Genomic DNA, 19,025 nt, shown 5'->3' with positions numbered 1-19,025 from the left:
TTAAATGCATAAAAATACAAACAAATGACAACTAAAAAGAAATAAAGTGTTACACTTTTTATCCTCCAAATTGGTGTGAATACATATCTGTAGATATCTTTCACCAATATACAATCCATGCTCTTCTTACAGACGCTCATTGGCTCCTTATAAATGGAGATTTAGAAAATAAATCCACAGCCTCGGGTCAATTTCCCATGAAAATAATCTTCATCACTGTAAACACATGCATGGAATAAGAAATGATAGACACACAAACAAAATAGCTTTGCTTGAATAACCGATGAACTTATAAAGCAAAACTAAATACACTTTTAGGAAATATAATCAAATGCTCATTGTGCATATGCATTAGATTAAAATCATGCACATGCACACACAAAACAAACTAAATGACAAAATATATGAGCAAATTTTTTTTTTAATATTATCAACCATAAGCAGTTTTTGTCCAAGCAGATTTTTGTCCAAGCAGGGAGTATTATCTATCAATAAAATACAAACATTCTCTGCATCATAATATTACAATTTAATAGTTAAAACTTAAAATAGACCCACTTATGAGCAGTGTGTCAGTGTGACCTGTAACATGCTTAAAACAGTGGATTAAAAAAGAATGCTGGGAACCACTCTCGTGACCAAATCACATCCTGAGTACATTTTGAAAAAAATCATAAAGAATTAATGATCATTTGCAGGTTATGATCTTTAATGTTCAAACAAAGATAAGCATTTACCCCAAAGAGTACATCATTTTTTAAAGAAAGAGAAATGAAAATAATATCTGCACCACATTAATGTCTGCCATCAGCATGGTTAAGTCAGACGCTCGTCTGATAAGGCACCGTGATTCAGACGATATCAAGTGATATCAGATGCTAGAAGCTATCTGGAGATATGACATCTTTGAGAATGAATAGGAGTGTCTACCAGGGGGTGTTTCACAAAACTTGCATTAGTGAAAAATGACAGTTGTTGTTATAAGCTACTGAAATCCTTGCTTCTGATTGGTTATCAGCAGATTTGTCACTGATACTTGTCATTTGTCATTGAAAAAATGCTTTGTGAAACAGGTCCGGTACTCTTCTCATTTGACGTCAGCGAGGAAGACTGATTTACCCAACTCATAGGAGCCGATCATGATGGCACAAGCTGGGGTTATCTTGAAGAGTCTGGGTAAAGTACCTGCAAAATAGAGTGAAGACATAGCAGAGGAACTGACATGTGTCTAGTGTTTACATTGGAATGAAATGACCGCCAATACATTACTGTTGATCTTTAAAAACTGAACCAGAGAACAAAAGATGCGTGTTTAATGAAAATGAAAGTGTCTTATAGACAGGGGCAAGAGGAAATATTGTAAAAGCAAAAGAATTAAATAATGGAGAAGGACATACATGTACCAATTTATGTCAACAGAGAAAATACAAGAGGTATTGCCATAGCAGGTATAAACACAAAGAGTGGACCCAGGCAAAAATAATGTATCTTTTAAAGCAAATTTATATCTTTTCTGTTTTATTTTTATTTTGTTATCTTTCAATACAATTATAAAAGATGTTATAAACTTAAAATGTTTAATTATGAAGAAAACAAAATCCGTCCCTAAGGAAGGAGGCATGATAGAAGGCTCTTATTAACTGGAAGATCCTGCATTATAAACTAGATGGAATTTTGACTGCGTGCAGTCGAAAATGATGCCTCCGCCATAGAGCAATTTAAACAAGTTTGGAGTTTAAATCTCCAGTGGTTCTTGAGATATCATGATAACAATCTCAATGTATGGAATTTCATAAGTTGACCTCTGTGACCCTTGACCTTTGACCTACGTGCTCCAAAATCTAATCAGATTGTCTTCCTATGGTGATACACACTATCATTAAGTTTGAAGTTTAAATCTCCAGTGGTTCTTGAGATATTATGATAACAATCTCAATGTATGGAATTTCATAAGTTGACCTCTGTGACCCTTGACCTTTGACCTACGTGCTCCAAAATCTAATCAGATCGTCTTCCTATGGTGATACATACTATCCTTAAGTTTGAAGTTTTTACATCTCCAGTGGTTCTTGAGATATCATGATAACAATCTCAATGTATGGAATTTCATAAGTTGACCTCTATGACCCTTGACCTTTGACCTACGTGCTCCAAAATGTAATCAGATTGTTTTCCTATAGTGATACACACTATCACTAAGTTTGAAGTTTAAATCTCCAGTGGTTCTTGAGATATCATAACAATCTCAATGTATGGAATTTCATAAGTTGACCTCTGTGACCCTTGACCTTTGACATACGTGCTCCAAAATCTAATCAGATCATCTTCCTAAGGTGATACATACTATCCTTAAGTTTGAAGTTTAAATCTCAAATGGTTCTTGAGATATCGCGCTAACAAACTCAATACAAGGAATTTCATAAGTTGACCTCTGTGACCTGTGACCTTTGACCTACGTACTCCAAAATCTAATAAGATCGTCTTCCTATGGTGATAAATACTATTCCCCAGTCTTAAGTTTAAATCTTAAATGGTTCTTGAGATATTGTGATAACGGTCAAACGGGACGGACGTATGGACGGACGTACGGACGGACAACCCGAAAACATGATGCCTCCGGCACCACCTTCGGTGGCGGAGGCATAAAAAGTAAACTTAAGTGCCCTTTTGTACAGCATTCATCCTTAAATCCACCCTGATATACAGTTTGTTTTAATAAAAGCACAACAATGAGAGAAACAAATTAGTGAAAGTTTAAAGCAAAATCCAATAAGAAATGGAAAATTATTGATTTCTGAAGTTCTTTCAAGAATTTGTGACCATCTTTTTATGAAACTAGAACATGTATGATTTTTGCTCAAACTTTCACAGACTTGTTTGTCTCATTTTTCTGCCTCTATTAAACCCAATTTAATATTAAAGTGAACTTCCCTTTTAATAACAAAGTCCATCAGATGGGACTATAAAGATGTAGGTTAGCTCCCTGATTGTATAAATGAGTGTGACTTACCTGCATATAAGCCATTCAGTCCCTTTGCAGCATATAACCTCTTCATGATGTTTAAGGTGCTACTTGACACTTCTTTTGATCCTTAAACAACAAATTAAACCGAACATATCGTGTCAACAAGAAACATACAGAAGTCCATTCAAAAGAAGAGCAGAAGAAATGAGGTGCAATTGAAATAATCTTTTATTTACAAGATCATCTCAAAATGGAAGTTTTCAATATCTCAGCTAATTGCATCAAAAATCTATTTACGATAATTGATTTTAACCATAAACTGTTTTACAACGACATTGTCTACAGTTTGTATGACTTACATTAGGTCACTTTAATAAATAACTATTTGAAATCAAAGCTAATGGTATCATAATAATGTCCTCGGAATTTGTAGGAAAAACTTGCTATATTTCTAAAGAAGTCCTGAAAAAAACTTTGAAGTTTGCACGCTTGCATGTAGGCTTGGGCGGTTCTCTTGTTGATGAGAACCGATCTCGGTTCCCACCCTCGGCCTCGGTTCCAAGCGGATTCGGCTCCCGCTGGCTGCCAGATTTGCAATGCACTAAAAGGCCATACACACACAAGTACACACATACATACTTTGTACTGACTGTGTATGTCGGTTCCACACAGAATCGAGTGTATGGGATGCATTGATAGTAACGAGGGCAGCGTGCAATTATCACGACAACTATCTGATTTTCTTGTGAAAACTTTACTTTAAAAATGATTATCAAAATTAAATATACATGGCTAGAATAATCACAATTCAAGCTTTGATTTCATACCTCTATTCACGAAAAGTATACACATATCGCGGCAATAATGATGGAAACAGAGCAATATCAAAGCAGGGATGTCCCTGGTCGAAGTGAGCTAAGCTAGCTCTCTCGGTTCCGACAGCAGTGGTACTGTTGGCGCTGTGTGTCGTCTTAAACAAAGTATGAATGTATGTGAGTGTAAATTGGTGTTGTGTTTATTTCTGATTTGTCTCATGATATCTCTACAATTACAAGCAAACAAGAGATGAATGGTGATAAATCCAGGGTGAGACAGCTTGACAGAACCTCCAAGTTTACAAAAAAGAAGATCAAAGTGCAGACCAAGCTTTATAAACAGTTATAAAATGATTTATTTTACTACTTTTATTCAAATCGAAATTTTAAAAACATGACCACTGCTGAAAAAGTAATAAATCAATAACTCCTGGCAAAAATATAAACCAAAAAAAAAGCATGTCTTAAATTCTAATTGCAATAATTGCAATTTTAAAACGTAAGAAATGCAGAACAATAATTTCCACTATATGTATTATGGTAAACAATCCATTAATCATTATCAGATTAAGAAGTTGTCATGTTCCCATAGTTACAACCATGTGCTTTCTCTCACACAATAGAAATAAACAAGAGATAAGGGTGCGCGCTAGATCTTGGTATGGGGAATACTAGTCTGCATTTTCAGCCTCTGTTAGAGATTGCGCTAATGCCAAAACAATATTTTTCAATGTTGTTGTTGTCACTTCATAACGACTAATAAAACTCATGTTTGTGTCTGACATGAATGATGAAATATCACTTGATTAATGCTGATACTTCAATAATTACTAAGAACAGTTAAATATACGTTTTAGAAAGGAAATGTCGTCAGAGTCGACAAATAATATTTACACATTTACAAGCAGGTCTTATCAAGAAGACTAGTCGATATTGTTTGTAATCCTGGGGTAGTGTTGAATTACATAAATAAATAATTTGTTCCTGGGAAGTAGACGAGGCAACATAATGCAGCAAATGTTTTGGAAACAAAGATAATTGATAACAACGAGAATGCGAGAGGGAGAAGTAGATGTAGACCTGTCAAACTTATTCTTTAAGAAGAAAAGAAAGAATGAAAAGAAACCTGATGAGGAGAATTCAAGAGATATAGAGAAAGGAGGACACTGTAACTTATGTTTATTTGGGGGAAGAAAACTAAACGATGTCTAGTGGAAGGGGGAGACAAGGCGAGATAGAAAGAGTAAACACAAAAATCTCATAAATCAGTTAGCTCACGAGAGAAAAAAAAGGATGGGGGGGGGAGGGCAGATGACTTGCAGAGTTACAGACAACACACAGCAGTATTGCCGACCACATGCACACACGTTTTACTCTGACACACAAATGTGTGTATCAGTGCTCTCAAAGATCGCATTGCATATTCTGCTTTCAGAGAGTTGGCTCTCATTCTCGGTGCTGTGGAATCGACTCCAGCGCCGAAGAATCGGGTCTGGGAGTCTCGGAACCGACGTGCTCGGGTAATCGACTCTCTAGAGATTGGAGTCGACTCCTCGGTTCTGGATTTCAGAATCGGGTAGAACCGGGTACTCGGCGCTCGCTTCCAAGCCTACTTGCATGTCAATACATATATTTCATTTTTTTTGCAAAGTTCAGTTTTCTTTTATTGCTGTCTTGCAGTGCATGCGAGCAGTGTTTAATGACCACCTTGATTTCACGACAAAATTTTCAGTAGAAATATATTCACTTCTGGATTATAAATACTTGATCCACATTTGGTTCATGCCATGTTCACTTACTTCTCATGTCTCCAATCTCCCCCATCTCTAGCTGTCTGTGTGTCTTTAATACATCAAAGGGCTGTGTCAGGACTCCTGCCACCTACAACAACATTTATACAGCAATCAAAGCAAATATGTCTCCAAAACATAAAAAAATGAGCATTTCATATAAAAAGAACACACATAACTGGTAACATTTGAAAAGCAGAAATACATGTACAAATTGGAACAGGTCACATGGGTCTGCCCAAGATCTAGTGGGAACAGTATGTAAAACTCCTTCATAATATCTTTAGGTAAGGTATTAATCTAATTGTATTTGCCACTCCATACCCAGGAGAGAAATGGGGAACTGGTAGGATGACGAAAGCCTTTTAGTTTATAGTAATTGCCATATGCACTCACGGTGACCATGTAGTAGAAAAATCCCTGGCATATTATCTGGCATTCAATATTTTACGTTCATGACAATGAATCATTTTATCATGGTAAAAAACTGGTGAAAACTGAATCAATTGTCTTACACATTCCACCTGCGACTGAACACAACATGAGACCCAGTAAACTGCATCAACTTCAGTGGTAGAGACATTTTAGATTTGATACATTTGATCCCTATATATAATCCTTCATATCTTTTCAGGATTATTGAATAATCTTCTTTAGAGAATACTTGTTAATAGCATTATAATATCAATTACTAGTTACTAATACTTACTGTGCCAGCAAAAGCTCCTGAGAAGAATGCTATGGGAAATGTTGGAGTTGTGAGACCATATTCTTTACATATTCTTGCCTTCAGAGGTTCATAGTTCAGCCATAATATAACTACAAATAAAGAGAAAGAGACAGGGGATTGATATATATTGTAGACATTATGAAGTGATTGTGTACACAGAAGTAAATTTTGTACAGTTCTGTCCATTCATTATTTCTTTTTCCTCCATTTGAGTTCAGTTTTGTTCTTGAAAACAACTCTTTAATCTTCACTCTCAACGTTAAATTTGAATATATGCCATTGAAGATCACACTTCCATCTCCACTTTAAGGTAGTTTCACAGTACAATAAGCTATACTCCCTCCCCCCTCCCCCATTTAGTTTTGAAAGCCACTTCTCTTAGTATGGATTGACGGCATGTTATCACCGACATATTCATTGAGTTAGATTATAATAATAATAATAAGATATTTCTATACCGCAAATTGCGGTTTGTGTGACTTGTGTCCTTGATATCATATAAAAACTCTATACAACTGGGCTTATTTCGTCTTCCAAATTTCAAATAAAAAGGTTCTTCACAAAATATTGGTCAATCTACAGGCAGATTGCATTACATTCCTTTAATAATGAAGACATTGGGAACTATAATATTTTGTTAATTTGCATACACTACCAATACAAAAAATTGAGGGGTCAGTGACACAAAGACGTAACTCCATTTTGAGAAAAAGTGTTTATGTGTCACCGAGCACTTGGGCCTTAAGAAGTTAAGTCTATGTTTCACTCACCATTGACTTTAAATGGGGTGTTGGGTGGAGTTAAGCCCACATTTTTCTGAACATTTTGCTATCAAATACTCATTTTGGCAAAATATGAAGTTACATCTTTGTGTCACTGAACCCTTAAAATCTTCTTTGCTAACCTGAGAAAGGCACATCTCTCCAGACCATGGGGCTCCATCCCCTCCATAGAGACATGATGCCCTCTTCTGAGACAGCCGTGCGGACACACCCTATCATCTCTGCGTAGGTGAAAGGACGGGACTGCATCTTGGTGCGTATAAGCTCAAGCGGGGCAATCACTGTGCATGCAAATACTGTGATGATGAAACAAGGGAGTGGATAGTCAATGCAGTAACTGCAATTGCTAATTGTACAGTAATCTTAAATTCTGTCAATTGCAATAATGAAGAAAGAATTCTCACAGAATTACAGGAAACTACACTGAATGTTTCAAGACTTGCTATCTGCAAAATGCCTTTTATAGAAATATGTGTGATAACTAAGAAAAAGGCAAAGGGAGATTCAATATTGGAAATCTAACTATTCACTAGTCACTAAAATGCTATCTATTTTGTCAATTCACCCAAGGTTCTTAGAATGACTGAATAAAATATATCCCACAATAACGAATGAAATCGTTGATTGAGATACAATAAATCTATATCAATAACACTGTAATTATCACTGTATTAGCTAACAATACTTGATTTAAACAACTAATATGGTTTTATTAACATTATCCGCTTGGTTGCTATAACGATAGTATCTCATAAAAATACACAAAAAACAAAACAAGCAAAATGTAGAAGACACTCATCTGCAACATAAAAAAGGCAAATATCTCTTAGTGACAGACTTACATCTTGCACCGCCCCCTGCCAGCATGGGTTTCCAGAATTCTCCTTTGACTCCCTGCTTGTAGTCAAGACGATACTTTAACTGGTCATAGGAGGTGTAGTAGAGGATAGTTGCAGGTAGCGCCATCAAACTACGGCAAGAAAGGAAAATACTAGCCAAAAAAGTATTACCTTAAATATGTATATTTTTTTATTTGTATTTAAGTATTTATTGTACATTCAGAAATTTGTTTTTCACTGGTAAAAGTTTACAGATCAATTTACAAAAAGAAAAAATCGTAAACTTAATAATCATAGACAGTGCTACAGTAATCGTAAACTGCATTCATAACAGCTGTAGTTGGGTATGTTACATAAAATAAGTTTTGTTTGATAGGGATGTCGACAGAGCGAGAGAGTAGAAGAGGACCAAAGGTAGGTAGGCAGAAAAGGTGGGTAGTGAAGAAAAGATAGAAAGAGACAAGTCAACACCAGATCGCAGATGATATTTAACAGGGGAAAAAATACAATGCTGTATAGTTCATTGAATACATTGAACACATTGAATACATTAGGATGATTCTACTAAATACAGTAAAGACAAGTTGAACTTACAGAGTGGGAGAGAGACCACTCCACAACTTGAAAACCCCTTCATTTCTTGCTATCTTCACAAATGCGTCCTGTAAAAATAAAAAAATTAAAAATGATGAGTTAATCTATGATTGTGCATCAAGCCACCAAAAATTACAAATGCTGGAAAGTAATGACTATCAAAATAACAATTTTCATTCTCAAAAGTTCAACTTTGACACCCATATTAATACTTGCTGATAAATACCACCAGATGAGTTAATCAGCTACATGTAATGATGAAAATTATAATCTGTTTTAAAGGGAAATCCAACCCAAATGAATAAGAACTCTAAACTCAGAGAAGCAAACTGATGAGAGTTTTAATTAAATCTGACTAAATATAAGAAAGTTATGAATTTTTTAAAGTTGTAATCACTATATGAATGGGCACTTCAAATTGGCTAGAGTGGTAATTTCAATGTGATGTAGTGCTCGACTACTTTGCCATCTGTTCCAACATATAAAATGACTCAATTTTAAATTATTTTTTTATTATCATTTGCGTAAATGTGATTACATTACCCAAGTGACAACCTATCTTGGACATACCAATGTTCCATTAAACTTGCTGGGTGCCTTGTACCACGGAGCAGTTGTCCCTGGTTTTGAGCCATTTAGACAGTGACACATGTGGTCCATAAGACCATTACAGTAGAAAAAGCACTGACCTAAGAGAGACAGAGCAGTTCATCAACATTAGGATATGTATTTGATAAGAAAGGAAAGTGATCTCACACCTAAATCCATCACTTCTAAATCTGCCAAAACAGTTTCCTGTGACAAAAAAAAAAAAAACTCTTGCAACATAACAAAAATAGATTTTGCACAGGAATCAAGACTTATTCCTTAATGAATTTTCTTTAAACCAAACTCCTCATATTTCATTTTATACAATGTAAAAGAGACATTTCTTTCAGAATGGATATCATGTGAGGCAATTGAACACTAATTTTTTTTAAAAGGGCCCCCAATGACATGCTACATTTCAGGAAAGTTCAAAGATCTATAATAAACAAAAGAAAGTAGAAAGATATATAATGAATTCCATCATTTCATTAAATTGTAGAGAAAAATATCACGAGTAAGATTCTAATGCATTACACTATTAGCTTGACACAAGCTATAAAGTTTACTTCTAACTACTTAATGAGAAATGTGTTTCAGCTTTAATTTCTCTGTTTTAATTGAAAAACTGAGGCACACACTACTTTAAAGACCGTCAATACTACTGGGCCAGAAGGAATTAGATCACACAGCGAGGTCACTGACAGGTGGCTATCTCATTAACTCAGCTCTCAACTAACATAAGAAAAAGAGGATCATGGGGGACCAACAGGCACCGATTGGGGAAGTTTTCTATATAGAGGGAGCAAGTAGCTACAAGTAGGACAGTGGCCTGTGGGGCTTTCATAGTTCCTAGGGCACAGATGTGAAATGAAGGTTTAGTGACTTACCACTCTTCATAGGTTTTGCCTGAGCTTGTAGTCTTATCTTCACTACATCAAGTGGGGTCACTGTGAGAGATGAAGAATTATTCAAATGTAACGCACTTATCAAGCAAGTGAGCTACCCCTCAAAGCATAGGCATCAAAATGAACTTTGCCAGAAGGTATTAATAATTTTTAAAAGTTGCAATTCTAGTGACTCTTTCATTTCATATGACAGTGAATGATTGTTAGTGCATATTCATGAGATGTCTTAGTCCTTTATGCACACTTGCACAGATGCAATTTACTCTATATTCAGTATATTTAAACCTGCATTTATAATGTAGTAATGCAAAAGAAGCTTAACATTATAGGGATGGGAACAAGATTGTGATGCATTGACGCCGATGATTTATGATTAAATCAATTTGATATGTTCTTTTTGATATATATACTCTTCTGGGGTCTTTTTTTAATTTTCAAACGTGATTGTAATTGTTTGTGGATTATTCACTTTTAACTGGAAGAATAAAGATAAATATCAGTCAATTCTCTAAGGGAACTAGGTGGTTCCTGTAACAAACCTAGCGGAATAAGAGCATGTATTAAGAAGGCTTATAATGGAGCAACAGGGTTTTTTCTCCTATAGTTTTCTCCATTCTCACCCTGGTATGTTCCTGATCTTGAAACCCTGGTCTAATTCTCACCAGGCAATAGAGAGATCCACTCAATCTGGCATATTTGCCAATTCACAGTGACATTTCAAAACAACAATAAAAATGCAAACTGAATTCTCAAAGTGTCATTATTATGTAATTAGTAATTACTAATGCCTGACCTTAATTGATCATAAAGCAACTTGTTGATAATCTGTGAATAGAAGCATTTTTGGGGGTAATATGCTAGTTAGAATGTATACTGTCCCATAAAGGAAAATCTTACTTGTAATAGCAGTGATGAGAGCACCACTGCCAGAGGCAACCATTTGATGCCATGGTTTCAGGGAATTGGGGTCGAGTACCGGCCTCTTTCCCTCTTTCTTCTGGCCATCTTGTCCTGACATCATCAATGTGTGCTATCTACAATGTAGCATACCACTGAAGCTGGTCTATTGCAAAGACAAGACAGGTGTCCATGCACAAAAATCTCCCAAGGCTGTTAAAGACAAATTGAAAATTAGAATTTGATTCAATTTAGTTTTTATTGTAAAAAAAGAATATGGCATATGTCTGCAGACTCATATTGTCATATTTACAGTAAAAACAAAAATGAAATAAGGTTGTTAATTGTACACAGCTTTCTCATGAGATCTTATGAATATAATATGAATGCATTCTTATTAGCCTAATTCTTATGCCAAATTAACATTAGCACATTTTCGGAATATAATATATTAGACATGCTCAATAGTAAAATGTTTGTATGTGTTTGAAATTGATATAATGCTGGTTGAAAAAATATATAAATGTGAAGCATTATATACATACACTGTACATGTACATGTATGGCTATGGGTAATCTAAATGACTTTGTAATGCAATGTGATGCATCAACAAACAAAACAGATTGCTTGTGTTTAGGAAGCATGATTATTTAATGCAGCCTGAACAAACCTTTGTTCTATAAAATTGTCCTCAGGAGAGAATTTGTGAGAAAGAGAAATGATTTCCAACAAACTTTAGCAATAGGGGCAGTGCAATTTAAATTTCAAGGGATGGATTAGAGTTTTTATCACCCAAGAGGGCTATCTTGATGTTCTAAATTGCAAAAATGTGAGAGCTTCTCGGTGCTCCGCCTCCTGGACCCCATCCATAAAGATAGAAGTATTTCCCAAGACAATCATCTGTTGTATGAACTTGTACTTTAAAGGTAAGAGTGTGTTTCAAGATGGTTATCTTGAAGGTTCTGAATTGCTAAATTTCAAAAACATCTTGGGCTCTGGCCCTGGACCATGCACACACAGAAAAGCTCACATTTTATGCGCTGTTGGCTTTGATCCCCCCTCCCTCCCTCCCTCCCCTTGGGAAATCCTGGATCTGCCGCTGAATTAAGAGTTTAAGTGTCATTTTTGTTCAATTGCTTCACTCACTCGCAAAATTTTGAAATTTAGGTTGATAATCTGGTACTGTCGATTTAACATGGCGAAGATAGACTAAGTTCAAATGCGCGATATGTGCTGCACATGCGTATTTCCTCATTGCCATGTTGAATCAACGACATATAACATGGGATGAATAGGACGACGAATCACCCTTTTTCCCATCAAACTTCAAAGACTTCTATTATAATTTCAAGTGGTTGAACGGATGCCCAGAGCTGAGCTGAGGATTTGAAAAACATTGTTAGTCAAATTGTAATTACTTTACTAGATCTAGATCTAGATCTAGACTTACTTCCTTACTTTTCAATAAAATGTGCAGGCTCTGGAGTTAACTAGAGTAGATCTAGTACCACTCCAGCAAAGCATAGAGAGTCAATACTAATGCGTAATGCAGCTACATCAGTACATGTATGTGTACTCGCACACGTGAATTGGAATCACCGAATGCGCGACGGGGAAAAACAACGCAACGCACTGTGACTGTGAGTCCGAGGCATCACGACCGGACTAGGCCAGGCGCCAGCGTCAGCGGCCAGTTAGGGCCCAAGCGCAGGCATCATCTCAAACATTATTCATTATTAATATTAACGAAAGCAAACCACCACCAGCTCAGAAATGAACAATAATAACTCAAATATGGGATCAAGGTTACTTCAAAATAACAATCATTAGTCATTAGTTATTACCGAGTTTTATTCTGGGCATCAGATCACAAAAATTCGCATGCAGTTCAGCATATTTGTATGGTAGAATCTACGGAGATTACGCAACATGTTATCGCCTTAACAAGGCTTTGTCGTAGAGGGCCTGAACAACATTTATTTCAATGCTGTCGTCTGCTGCGCAGCTGCATGATTGACTTCCTTCCTTCTATAGCTTCCTTCCTTCTTTTTTTTCCTCCCTCCCTTCTTCTTCGTTTCCTTCTTCCCTTCTCATAGTAATCATTCATCATAACTTATCCTTGGATCTGCATGCCTATGATATTAGAAAGAAGAGTAATTGCTTTGAAGAGCGTCGATGTGGCTCTATTTCATCTAAACATCAGATGATGTCTGCAACCCACTGTATTTTAATGAGCACCTTTTTATTTTGATTTTTTAACTCTGCACCCTCAGTTGTGATGTTTGTTGACAGTTTACGATGCCACGGAAATCTGGACGTATATACCAATTGGTCCTGTCCAGTGCCACCTTAGATGTAGATGTAGAAGAACATTTTCAAAAGGGAAAAAGTATTATTAAAAATTAGGAAACATAGATAAAGAGGGAATGGGAAAAAATGAAAGAGGGAGAGGGAGAGATAAAAAAGAGAGAGAGAGAGAGAGAGAGAGAGAGAGAGAGAGAGAGAGAGAGAGAGAGATTTTCGGTGCATATAGGCTTATAAATACGTCTATAGCTGTGATAATCTATGCTTTTTTCAAATATTTTATAGATTGTTTCAACGATGAAGAAGAAAAATTAAGGAAAAAAGTTGAGGAAGAAGTAGGAATAGAATAAGGAAGGAACATGAGAGGAAGCAAGAGGAAAAGATGATGATGATGTTGAAGATGATGGAGGAGATCGAAGAACCAGTGGCGGATCCAGGGGGGCCGGGGGCCCGGCCCCCCCCCCCCCCAGGAAAAAATATTATGTAAAAACACATTAATTTTACCTTTTTGGGGAGATGCCCCCCCCCCCTGGCGCTCAAAGGGGAGGGGGGTGCAAATTTTCAAATTTTCGAGGCCCCCCTCCCCCCCAAAAAAGTGCTCACTGCCCCGCAGAAAAGGCATAATAGGGTCTATCTTCAAATTGTTATTGTATGGGCTTTGGCTTGGTCAGCAGCTGAGTTGCTTGCACATCCCAAGTTGGAGCCCAAAATGGTGTTTTATGATTTTTGACTGGCTGGTGTGCAAAAGTGAAAATGAAATGAATGAATTAATCAGTCAATATGAATAAATAATAATAATAATTATTATAAAAAAAACTGAGTAATTAGAGCCTCGCTATTTCTTTTTACACCTGATGAAAGTGTCGAGGATACCGTACCTCGAGCAGGCTAGCTAGCTCAGCTCCCTGCACGGCCACCGACCATCAAGTACTGCAAGCGCAGCCACCCGGCCCGGCTGGCGTGATACACGAGTACGAGTACGATCCCGCATCGTGCACCCGGGTACTGGAGCTGAAGTACATAGATCTACGTTGATATCAAAGTAAATATACTAGATTACTAGAACTCTATGACTATGGCAAGTTAAGCACCGAAGACTAAACTATGTATTAAGGAAAAGAGATAAATATCTAACCAAGAATCTCGATTGTGTGTGAGAGGAGACTAGAGTAGAGGAGTAGATTTTAGAGAGTGAACACTGGACATTTATTTAAATTTATTTAGGCCTTGATCTAATTCACTATTCAGTAGCCTAAGTCAGTGTGACGATGTTTATACAAATGTCCAAACTTGCTAGGGTAATATTTCTGACGTTCATTGTTTATCTTAAAGTTGATCTGTCAAACTCATCAAAAGATGTAGCTGATGTTAATTAGAGATCATGTTAATTTGGTGTGTGGTTTTTTTTATAGACTCGACTCTTGTCATTCTATTTCTACTACTGAGTGACATGAGTAGACCCTAAGTTGTGTTTAATATTAGAGGAGCAGAGAATTTGCCATGAAATTGACACCGAAATAATATCATAGCCAATTTACCTGCTCTTCTTCTTCCAGTATTACCAGTATTGACCCAAAATAACTTTGATTTTGAACATTAACTAGACTGGCTTACATCGAAAGCAAGCGTTGTGGCGCGGTGTGGTGAGTTCAACGCACCCATTAAAAACAGAGCCCCTTGATCCCCTTCTCATAAGTGCCCCTTCTCTGGTAAATGACCCTTTTCAGGTTTCGAGGCGACGGAGGCGTTACTCCTTTTCACTTCAGATAAGTAGGCCTACCTCGGCCTCCTTCACCTCCGATAAATACCCCTTTAAAATCTGATCGGTGCCCATTTTCGCCTGATCTGCAAGACTACGTAAAAAGTAGTTCAATTTTGATTATTTCAATTTATAAAACAACATTTCTATTCCTTAAACAATTTTAAACGACTGATGTGAAAGACTAGTCGACACACCCTTTCGGGATAAAAACGCACCCTTTCGAAAAAAGACCCCCCGCTTATCCCGAAAGAGTGTGTTAAGACGGCTTTTCTCGAATGGGTGCATTGAACTCACCTCACCGCGCCGCACGGTACCGCACCCTTTCGATGTAAGCCAACTAGACTAGACTATCTCCTAAATGATAATTTCTTACCTATTTTTGTGGATCAGGAATTCGGGTACGGTATGGTTACTACCGGTATACCCTAGTTGCTACCGTGCTGTGGCAATTCAGATGCTTGAAAGAAAGGTCCCAGATGTTAAAAGGGGCCAATATTGTGCTCAATATATATTTACAGCATTTTGTGTACACAAAGTCAGTGGAGAAACCAGAAACTTTGCAAAATAGGTATTTTAATTGCATGGTAAAATTACCTCATATACATGTAGTCATGCACATGTAGACTAGGTAATAATTCATTATAGATCATGATTCATTTCATTTCGTTTCATTCTTATTAACTTTTTTTTATAACAACAGAGGGAGCTTTTATGATGATACAAGATAAGCCCTGACCTGATAGCCATCATGTCGTCATCAAGGAAAAAACACATTCTGCCGGAGATGAAAAAGATTCTCGAGCAGAGAAAAGCTGAACTTGAATTCAATGAACGAGAAATAATACAGCATGTGAGATATATTTCTGAAGAGGTAAGATTACAATATGCACCCAAAATCTTGTTTGAAACTTTTACCTGACAGCACTTTAACAAAAAATCAAATTCAGAATATCATCTGCCTATGCTCCTGAAATTCTTTTGGCAGAATTATCAGTTATAAGGTAAAGAGCTAGAGGTATTCATTGACTTCCAAATATAAATGTAGAGTAAAAAGCAATCAGTATTTGTAGGGTTCCAAGATATTGTTGAATTCATGAATGACTTCACTGGGTACAAAATGGGGAATACACATGTACCCATTATAGGAAGAACCTGTAAAGAACTTTCACGTGCATATTGGGATATGAAGTCTATGCTCGTGTTACCATAGCATTCAATTTCTTAATGCTCCAAGATTTTCACTTCTCTCTTCTTGGCATAGACAATGGGGCAGTTGAAGGAACTGCTGAAGGAGACGGACAAGAAGAAGTTCCTCAAGGCTTTTCCTACTGTCAGTATCAAGATGGATAAAAGTCTAACGGCTCTCATGATGATCAAAGCATCTCTGCCCAACTTTGAATCAGGTATAGACTTACAATGTAGGATATTCAATTCTAAGATGTTCTTTCTTTTTGTTTAGTCACGAACCAGCAATAGTTTTGGGAAAACTACTTGAAGCATACTGCAACATTACTGGTTCAGATTGTAGGACAAAATTTCTATATCATTGAAATTCCCCTTAACGTTCTGTACTAACAGACACTTGCAAATATGATACTGTAGTTGCCAAATATTCGTGCCAAAGTGAGACTTTAAGATTCTTTTCTGAAATCGATGAAAATGAATCAAAACTAGGATCAGGAGGGACAATTTCAGTCAACAGAAACTTGATCTGAAGAAAATATTGAACCACTTTGCACTTGATAAAATCATAGATGTATCCTTCATTATGGACTGCTGTCCTTGCTACCACATGCTTCTTAGGCGGGACAGCACTACTTGTAGCTACTTGCGCCCTCTATAAGCAAACAAGCGGTACCTGTTGGTACCCCATGATCCCCTTTTTCTTATGTTAAGTGAGAGCTGATTTGATGAGATAACCACCTGTCAGTGACCATGCAGGGAGGTCTAATCCCCCCTGGCCAAACTAGTGCAGACAGGTAAATTTTGTTGTTTTTGTTGGAATGACTTTATTAGATGAGAGTTCTACCGATTGCGCATCTGATGAAGAGACACCTGAGGCCTGTGATACACCCACTGTGGAAGACAGGACTGATGATTCTACCACAGAGATTGAGCAGTCTCCGGCTTTGGCTCCAGCTCCCCTTGTCACTCCAGGCACAGAGAATGAAGCCTGTGAGTCGAGCACTAATAACCAGGTGAGTAATAATAGTAATGATAATGCACAGCAGTGAGGGCATTAGTAAGAATTACCCACACGAGGTACCTTTGGAACGTTCTAACACGATAGGTGATAGCCGAGGGTGTTTGGACTGTTTTGAAGGTACAGAGTGTGGGTAATTTTACTAATGCCCAAACAAAATGATGTGTATTATGTACTGCTGCCATTAAAGCCTCACCTCACTTGGGTAGATTGTGGCAAATGTAGATTAATGTCTTGCCAAAGGACATTGTGCTGCGACAGGGATTTTGATTCATTTGAACCCTACGTAACTTAACACAGGCACATTGCAGATTCTGTATCCAAGTTTTACCAATCAGTTCAATACCAGCTTTACACAAACCATGATGATTTTTAGGGCATCTATTCCAAAAAAAATGCTCCATTTATCTGACTGAATAATTTGGAAAGTCTTTTCTCATATCAATTAAGTCAAAAATGTTGAATATTTTGTAGATTATTATTAGAATCATGTTTATAAACTTTGGTAATTGAACAAAGAAATATTTGTATATAACATCCTAAGGCTATCAAACTTAAAAATGTATCACTTGCACCCATATTGTATGTTTATTTTTAAAACCATTTTTGTGAAATTGAAGGAGAAGAAAGAAATACTTGTCTCACACGCTCATATGTATTTGAATTGATTGATGGATGTCAAGCAAAGAACTTTATTAAATCAACCAATGTGTTATTCTTTCAGACCAATAGCATTGATACAACAGAGACACATGGAAGCTCCTCTATGCTGCCGTCTTCCAGCTCCCAGCCGTCTGTTTCACCGAACCACAAGTCTAACTCGTCATCAGTGAGTAGTGAATCTGTGGATAAGAGTAAATACATATCTCCACCTTCGGCTTCATCGGGTGATCCAGCAAGCTTGCCGGGCATAGCAACAAAGCCACTTGAAGCTACACAGGTAACTATTGATGAATGTATATATTTTCAGGAGGACAAGAGGGGGTACTTTTATAGATTCAGGATTTATTCTGAATGGTGAATATGCTTTTATGTAATTGATAGTTTTCAGTATTCCTTAGTTTTAGGATGAGTAGTTTATATGTGCTTACTTTTACTGTGGAGAGATATGCTTATAAGTCTTTTGAGATTGATATTTTACCAGTATGGTCAAAGTATGTGTGAGTACTTCACATACAAATCTTCTGAAATTCCCATAAATCATCACTTCTTAATCCTTGAAATTGCAATTTGTAGTGAGAGGGTTGATGCTTTAATAGTTATCTTAGCTTTAGATGGTATTATGGTGCATTCTATTTCTTCTTCTGGGACCCATTTCACAAGGCCTTTTTTCAATGACAAATGACAAAAATCAGTGACAAATCTGTTGATAACCAATCAGGAGCAAGGATTTCAGTAGCTTATAACAAAAACTGTCATTTGTCACTGAAGACAAGTTTTGTGAAATGCCCCCCACATGATGATAAATAAGCATCCATTTGTTTCTGTGGTCAATTTGTAGGAGAAGACGGTGCCATCGGGACTGCTGCCATCCGTTCCTAAAGAGATAGTTCCTGTAGATCTCCCGGTTGGTATGAGGGTTGAGGTGGTGGTTAGTGAAGTGGTGTCGCCCTCTATCTTCTGGATTCAACCAACACAATCTAGGATTGAAGCTCTGATGGAAGAGATCAGGTGAGATGTCAAGATTTCATCGGAACCCAGTTTTGCTCATAGTTGTTACTCGGCGTTCAATTTCACTCATATTTCAATTGCTTATTACTGGTACTGTAAAGGTGTAATACAAAGTTTTGGTGTGGGGTCATGAATTTGGTTCAAATAAACATTTTGGAAGCATATGCGATCCAACAATA

The 19,025-nt window shown here is 36.8% G+C and overlaps 2 protein-coding genes across 2 annotated transcripts in view; one reads left to right on the top strand and one right to left on the bottom strand.

Moving 5' to 3' along the window:
- Positions 1-403: 403 nt before the first annotated feature.
- LOC100892223 (solute carrier family 25 member 40) lies at positions 404-12,863 on the bottom strand. Its single transcript, XM_030972673.1, has 11 exons — positions 12,751-12,863; positions 10,906-11,118; positions 9,991-10,050; positions 9,086-9,204; positions 8,516-8,583; positions 7,925-8,052; positions 7,205-7,378; positions 6,280-6,389; positions 5,580-5,661; positions 3,011-3,091; positions 404-1,185 (listed from the first exon to the last, which is right to left on the bottom strand). The coding sequence occupies exons 2-11, from the start codon at positions 11,027-11,029 to the stop codon at positions 1,088-1,090; spliced, it is 1,044 nt and encodes a 347-aa protein (XP_030828533.1). The 5' UTR covers positions 11,030-11,118; positions 12,751-12,863; the 3' UTR covers positions 404-1,087.
- Positions 12,864-14,088: 1,225 nt separating this feature from the next.
- LOC100892150 overlaps positions 14,089-19,025 on the top strand; it is a 28,052-nt gene continuing 23,115 nt past the window's right edge. The window contains exons 1-6 of the mRNA XM_030999979.1: positions 14,089-14,252; positions 15,673-15,843; positions 16,234-16,375; positions 16,989-17,170; positions 17,900-18,115; positions 18,677-18,846. Of these exons, the coding sequence (XP_030855839.1) occupies positions 15,721-15,843; positions 16,234-16,375; positions 16,989-17,170; positions 17,900-18,115; positions 18,677-18,846 (833 nt within the window). The 5' untranslated portion in view covers positions 14,089-14,252; positions 15,673-15,720. The remainder of the gene's footprint in view (positions 14,253-15,672; positions 15,844-16,233; positions 16,376-16,988; positions 17,171-17,899; positions 18,116-18,676; positions 18,847-19,025) is intronic.

Source organism: Strongylocentrotus purpuratus, unplaced genomic scaffold (genome assembly GCF_000002235.5).
Source record: "Strongylocentrotus purpuratus isolate Spur 01 unplaced genomic scaffold, Spur_5.0 spur5_scaffold_6, whole genome shotgun sequence".
NCBI lineage: Eukaryota > Metazoa > Echinodermata > Echinoidea > Camarodonta > Strongylocentrotidae > Strongylocentrotus > Strongylocentrotus purpuratus.
This window is presented reverse-complemented; position numbering and strand designations above follow the sequence as displayed.